The sequence below is a fragment of the Rutilus rutilus genome, assembly GCF_951802725.1.
Source record: "Rutilus rutilus genome assembly, chromosome: 1".
Classification (NCBI taxonomy): domain Eukaryota; kingdom Metazoa; phylum Chordata; class Actinopteri; order Cypriniformes; family Leuciscidae; genus Rutilus; species Rutilus rutilus.
In genome coordinates this window covers 78,243,856-78,250,171 of record NC_140209.1, presented here as the reverse complement: position 1 = coordinate 78,250,171, position 6,316 = coordinate 78,243,856, and the positions used below count along the sequence as shown (strand labels likewise).

General features: G+C 41.1%; 1 protein-coding gene across 1 annotated transcript; it reads left to right on the top strand.

The window, feature by feature from the left end:
- Window positions 1-642: 642 nt before the first annotated feature.
- LOC311305267 (uncharacterized protein) lies at window positions 643-5,745 on the top strand (the record flags this gene model as incomplete). Its single annotated transcript, XM_084432870.1, has 1 exon — window positions 643-5,745. The coding sequence occupies one exon, from the start codon at window positions 643-645 to the stop codon at window positions 5,743-5,745; it is 5,103 nt and encodes a 1,700-aa protein (XP_084288996.1).
- Window positions 5,746-6,316: the final 571 nt, after the last annotated feature.

The window sequence follows — 6,316 nt, the reverse complement described above, 5'->3', positions numbered from 1 at the left end:
CGTCGCCCTCCACTTAGCTTGTCAAGCCATAAAACAAGGTAGTACTTCAAAAATATAAGTATGTAAACCATGTGGATCAATTTATTTGCACATTTTAAGAATCCATATACTGTATGTTGTATGTGTACTAATATACAGTACTGCGGAAATTACATTAGATGCTTCATGTTTTAAGTATGTTCTGCCTTTGAATTAACAAACAAATGATTAGCCATTAGGCTCCTCCCTATCCCCCTAAGTTGTGTGGTTATCTGTATTCAACAGGAGATTGTGACATGGCCTTGTGTGGTGGTGCAACCTTTATACTGGAGCCAACCATTTTTGTGACTCTCTCCAAGGGAAAATTAATCTCTTCTGATGGAACGAGTAAACCTTTCAGCAGCAAAGCAGACGGATATGGCAGAGGCGAAGGATGCGGGGTCGTTTTATTAAAGCCTCTGAAAAAAGTAAATAAAAAGATTGTCTCATATAAACACAACACAATGACAGCAATGTACCTAATGATAAACTACTGCAAGAAACACCCATATGTTGTCTGTATTTTGACAGGCTTTTGAAGACCATGATCATATTTGGGGTATCATCAGCAAAACTGCAGTAAATCAAGATGGCCACACCGTTAGTCCAATCACCAAACCATCCATGGTACAGCAGGAGGAGTTGCTCAGAAAAATCTACTCAACAAAGACTGATCTGACTAATGTTCAGTACATTGAGGCTCATGGGACTGGGACTCCAATTGGAGATCCAATAGAGGCAGGTAGCATCTCAAAAGTCATTGCCAAAGCAAGACCTCAAAAGTCAGGGCCACTCATCATTGGTTCTGTTAAAGGCAATATTGGACACACAGAATCTGCCGCAGGTGTTGCAGGGCTCATAAAGGTTGTTCTGATGATGCATCATGAAACCATAGTGCCATCATTGTTCTACTCCGTGGAAAAATCCAGCATAGACACTGAATCTCTCAATATCAAAATCCCAACCATAGCAGAAAAATGGATCAGTGACCGCAGATCAGGGAGGTGTGCAGGAATCAATAACTTTGGGTTTGGTGGAACAAATGCACATGCAATTGTCAGACAATATGTGCAGTCAGAAAAGCCAAAAGCTCAGCAGATCAGCAAATCCCATCAGTATTTTGTGGTCTCTGCAGCCTCCGAAAAATCCACAAAAAATATTATTAAAGATACGGCAGAACAGATCAGCAAAGGGAAAATATCAGATCTACAGTCTTTACTGTACACATCTGCATGTAGAAGAAGTCACTTGAAACACAAATACAGAAAAGTATTTCAAACATCATCATTGGCAGATCTGCAAGTGAAACTGACTGCTGCTGTGGAGAAAAAGATTGTACCGTCAAAGACAGACCCCAAGCTAGTTTTTGTGTTTTGCGGCAATGGTGTTACATATCAGGGTATGTGCAAGCAGCTCCTAAAACAAGAGCCAGTTTTCAGAGAGGAAATCGTGAAGATTGAAACTCTGTTGCAAAGCCATAGAAATTTGAATCTGATAGAGATACTAGAAAATGAATCTGAGAAAAGTACAGAGCCGTCTGATCCAAAGATTGTCCAGCCTCTTCTGTTCGCTATTCAGGTTGCTGTTGTCAAACTCCTGAAACACTGGGGCATCAGTTCTGATGCTGTTTTGGGGCACTCTATTGGAGAAGTCGCTGCAGCTCATTGTTCTGGTTTGCTGTCACTTGAAGATGCAGTGAAAGTCATCCACTATCGCAGTTCTCTGCAAAGCACTGTGACGGGAGGGAAGATGCTGGTAGTCAGTAATATGGCTGTTTCTGAAGTCTTGAAAATTCTTCCATCTTATTCAGGAAGGGTTTGTCTGGCTGCTTATAACAGCCCTCAGTCCTGCACCCTTTCAGGAGATGCAGATGACATTGACAGGCTGCAACAGAATTTGAGCAACTCAGCCAGAGGAAAAGATTTGTTCCTTCGCATTTTAGATGTACCTGCAGCATACCACAGTCACAAGATGGATCCTATTTTATCCAAAGTGGAACAGAGTATAGGCTCATTGCAGGCACATAATTTGGAGACAGAATTGTTCTCAACAGTGACAGGTGTTAGTTTGTGTTCCTCAGATTTTATCACTGGTGAATATTGGGCAAAGAATATCAGAGAGCCAGTTGAATTTGAGCAAGCTGTAAGGTCTGCAGCTAAAAACAAAAGGAGTGTGATATTTGTTGAAATTGGTCCAAGAAGATCTTTGCAGAGGTACATCACTGAGACTCTGGGAAATGACTTCACTGTGATCCCCTCAGTGCAGCCTGATAAAGATCACGAGACCATGCTTACTGTTGTTTCCAAACTGTTTGAGCTTGGGATCAAAGTGGACTGGGAAGCGTTCTACAAGGGTTTTGAGGCTGAACCAGTTCCCTACCCACGATACCAGTTTGATGATGTGAAGAGAGATGTCTTTCCTCCTAATTCACAGTTGATCAGTCCTACAGGCAACCATCCAGTAGTTACACAAATGGGTATAGACAGTTCAGTGTTCAGCTGTGATTTATCTTCTGAATCAGTGGCCTTTCTGCAGCACCACAAGCACAAAGGAGTTGCCATCTTTCCCGGAGCATTTTATGCAGAGTTGGGTTTGGCAACTTACATGGCATATGCAAAGCCTAAGGTTCCACTGTGTTCTCTGCAGCTCAGCATAACATTCCAGAATCCATTCGTTTTCACCCAGAATGCCCCAGATATAAAAGTTCAGCTGCATCATTCTGACCATGTGGCTGATAAAACATGTAACTTCAAAATACAGTCTACTTCTGCAGTCTATGCGTTTGGCACAGTAGAAGCAAAACCAGGTAGAAGTCCTGAAGAGCAGTTCATTTCATTAGACCATATTTTCAAAAGATGCACATCCCACATGATGACTGAAGAACTCTACAAACTTCTAAGTCAAGCAGGATTTGAGTATGAATCTGTCTTCAGAAATCATGCAGATGTTTATTTTGGGAAAGAGTTTAGAGAGGCTATATCTATTGTGAGTGTCCCAAAAGAATTACTGCCTCAATTACATGACTATCACCTTCACCCTGTGGTCTTGGATTACATCTTGCAACTTATTCCTGCAGCTATATGGGGTTTAACAGCAAGACCTGGATATCCTGTGCAAATAGGAAGTCTGGCTGTATTTGAACCATTGCAAGAGGAGATGGTTGCATATCTGAGAGCAGTACATATGGGAGAAGATGATTTTGACATTTGTGGCTGCTTAGCCAATAAACAGGGTAGGGTGTTAGTTGAACTCAGGCATGGGAAGATCAGAATGCTTGGAAGTCGTTCTCAAATAGTCGAGGAGTACTTCTTTCACAACAATTTCAGCATTCTCTCTGAAGATGCCACATCTGATACACAAATTAAGGCACTGGTCTTTTCTGACCAGGTAGGAATTGGTAAAGCTTTGCAACAGTACTTGGACCCAACATCTAGATATGTGTCTTCATCAAACAGTAACATACTGTTAGAAGATGGAGTTGAACTTCTTTTGTCAAAACTGAAAATTTCAGATGTAAAGAAAAACTTCCAGGAAATTTTGTTCATGTGGGGTGATGCAGACCTAACCTCTTTTGAATCAGAGAAGGTCTTGGACAGTGTGGTAGGGTGTTGTGAGATTTTCCGAAAGCTTGTCACATATCTCAGGGCACTTCATTTCCCAGGCAATATCAGAGTAATAACCTATAGGTGCTCTGAGAGCTTAGTGGAGCACATAAACCCTGGGTTTGTTCTGTCAGGCATGACAAGAGCATGTGAAGTTGAGCTGCCAGAACATTCCTTCCAGCTGATTGACATGGGCTCTGATACTTTTGAAGACATCAAAGCTCTGGTTCAGGTCCTCAGGTCTTACCCCTGTAAGAAATATCCAGAGCTAGTAGTGAAGGAGGGCAAAATTCTCAAGCCTGAAATCAACCACACACCTCTGCCAACCATGGCAATTTCTTCAAGAAACATCGACATGTTGGATGAAGAAGTCTTCATCTTGCAAACATCTGATCCATATATAATGATAAATGTGTCCGCAACTCAAATGGAAAATTCGATTGAACCAATTAAAGGAAAACATATTGAGCTTCATCTCAGTAAAATCTGTGTTCATTCATCAGATTACTTTCCAGTCAGCATTTCTGACCTGAATCATGGTAAGACATTGTACTGGAACAAGCACACAACTGAAAACCATAAGCTCTTGACTCTTGACTTCAGTGGCACTGTCACAGCTGTGGGTAAAGATGTCAGCGAATTTAAAGTTGGTGATCACGTTGTGTCTTGTTACCCTGTGGCTGCCACATCTAAAGTAGTTCTCCCAGCAGCTGTTTGCTGCAAAGCAAAAATGCTTTCATTCCTGAATGACGTGCCTTGTGTCTCTTATATGGTACTGGCTTGGCAGATCCTGCATGAGTCTTTACCCAAGGCTAAAGAGAAATGGAAATTGGGAATTTTCTCCACAGTTCCTGACTCAGCTTTGATGAATGTGCTAATTACTATTGCGAACAGATCAGGTTGGAATGTCAGAGTGAGCACCCAGGCTGATCAGCTGTCTTGTGATTTTAGTGAGGTTGTGGGAGCTATTCTTTTGCCTCCTTTTAATGTAGAAATTGCTGAAATAGCTAGTAATGTTAGCGGCATCAAAGACATTGCTCTTCTCTATGACAACCAGACAGAATTTCCATTCAATACTACAACATTCCAAGGTACAAATGAGGAAGTCCGCTTTCATGCCCTCCTCATGTCCCAGATAATGCAAAAAGGGTCTCTACAAATGCAAATGCAACAAATCTACTGTTGGCTGAACTCCATGCACTTGGACAGAAAGTCCTTATATTTGGATGCAAAAGCTAATCAAAGAGTGAAATCTCAAGACACTGATCTTCTGTCTGTAAAAGAATCTGAATCATACTTCAGATGCCAGATCATACCCATTATCATCCTGAACAGTGAAGACAAGCACCAGCTGTCTGACATTCCAGTAATGTCCAAACAGAGTCTATTCAAGAAAAATGCTGTCTATATTGTCACAGGTGGTCTAACAGGGTTGGGCTTTGAGACAGTAAAGTTCATTGCTCAGAAAGGAGGAGGGAACATTGTCATTCTGTCTAGAAGTAATCCAAACCCTCAGATGCAACAAGAGATAAGTCAGGTCAGTCGCCATTGGGGTAATGTCATTAAGTCTCTGCCATGTGATGTTTCTGTATCTGAGAAAGTGGACCAGACAATTGTAAACATTGGAAAACTATTTCCATCCAGTCCCATCAAAGGGGTGTTTCACAGTGCGGTTGTCCTGCATGATGGGCTGATTGAACGTCTTGACAAATCTCTTTATGAGAAAGTCATGAGGCCAAAAGTAAACGGAGTGATTAACCTTCACCGTGCTACCATACAGTGCAATCTGGATTACTTTGTGTGTTATTCCTCCATTGCTGCCTTCGTTGGCAATGCCTCGCAAACTAATTATGCTGCGGCTAATACATTCATGGACACTTTCTGTCAGTATCGCAGAAACATTGGGCTTTCTGGACAGTCCATTAATTGGGGGGCTTTGAATCTTGGTCTTTTGTTGAACAAAGTCCATATCCAAAAATTTCTGGAGGCAAAGGGAATCATGCTTTTGGAGATTCCAGAAATCCAAGAAAGTCTTGAGCAGTGCCTCTGGATCAACAAACCTCAACAGGTTGTTTGCAAATTCAATTTAAGTCAGAACACTCCACTAAAGTTTTTCACATCTTAAAGTTGCGGCTTTTCCCAATTGGAGAGAAAGTCGCGGTTAAGACTGGAGGGAACATGACTGGACCTGAGCAACCCATGACATTATCCTCACCACGTGATTATCTGAGGTCCATGATTAGCGAAAATAATGGTGTTGAGATGGATGAGCTGAATGATGATGTTCATCTATTTGATTTAGGCATTGACTCAATGTTAGCCATGACTCTGCAGAATCGTATCTTAAGTGATAGAGGAGTGATTGTCCCTCTAGTGAATCTGCTGGATCCAAATAGCACACTGGCAACTCTCACTAAAATCCTGGAGGAAAATTGTTAAGACGAATATCAGAGTGAAGATAAGAGCAATTCCACATACTTATGATTTGTAATTTGTATTTCTCTAAAGCAACCTTGTTGTAGTCTCAAAACAAGGACTTCATTGTTTTGATGTGAAATAGGGGTACAGTTAGCACTGTAGTACTTTTATTAACCAATACAATTAACTCAAGTTTATCTAGTTTTAAAATATTAATATTGGCAAATATTTGTATTTGACAAAATTTCACTAAATTTCCATCCAGTCTATTAAAATGT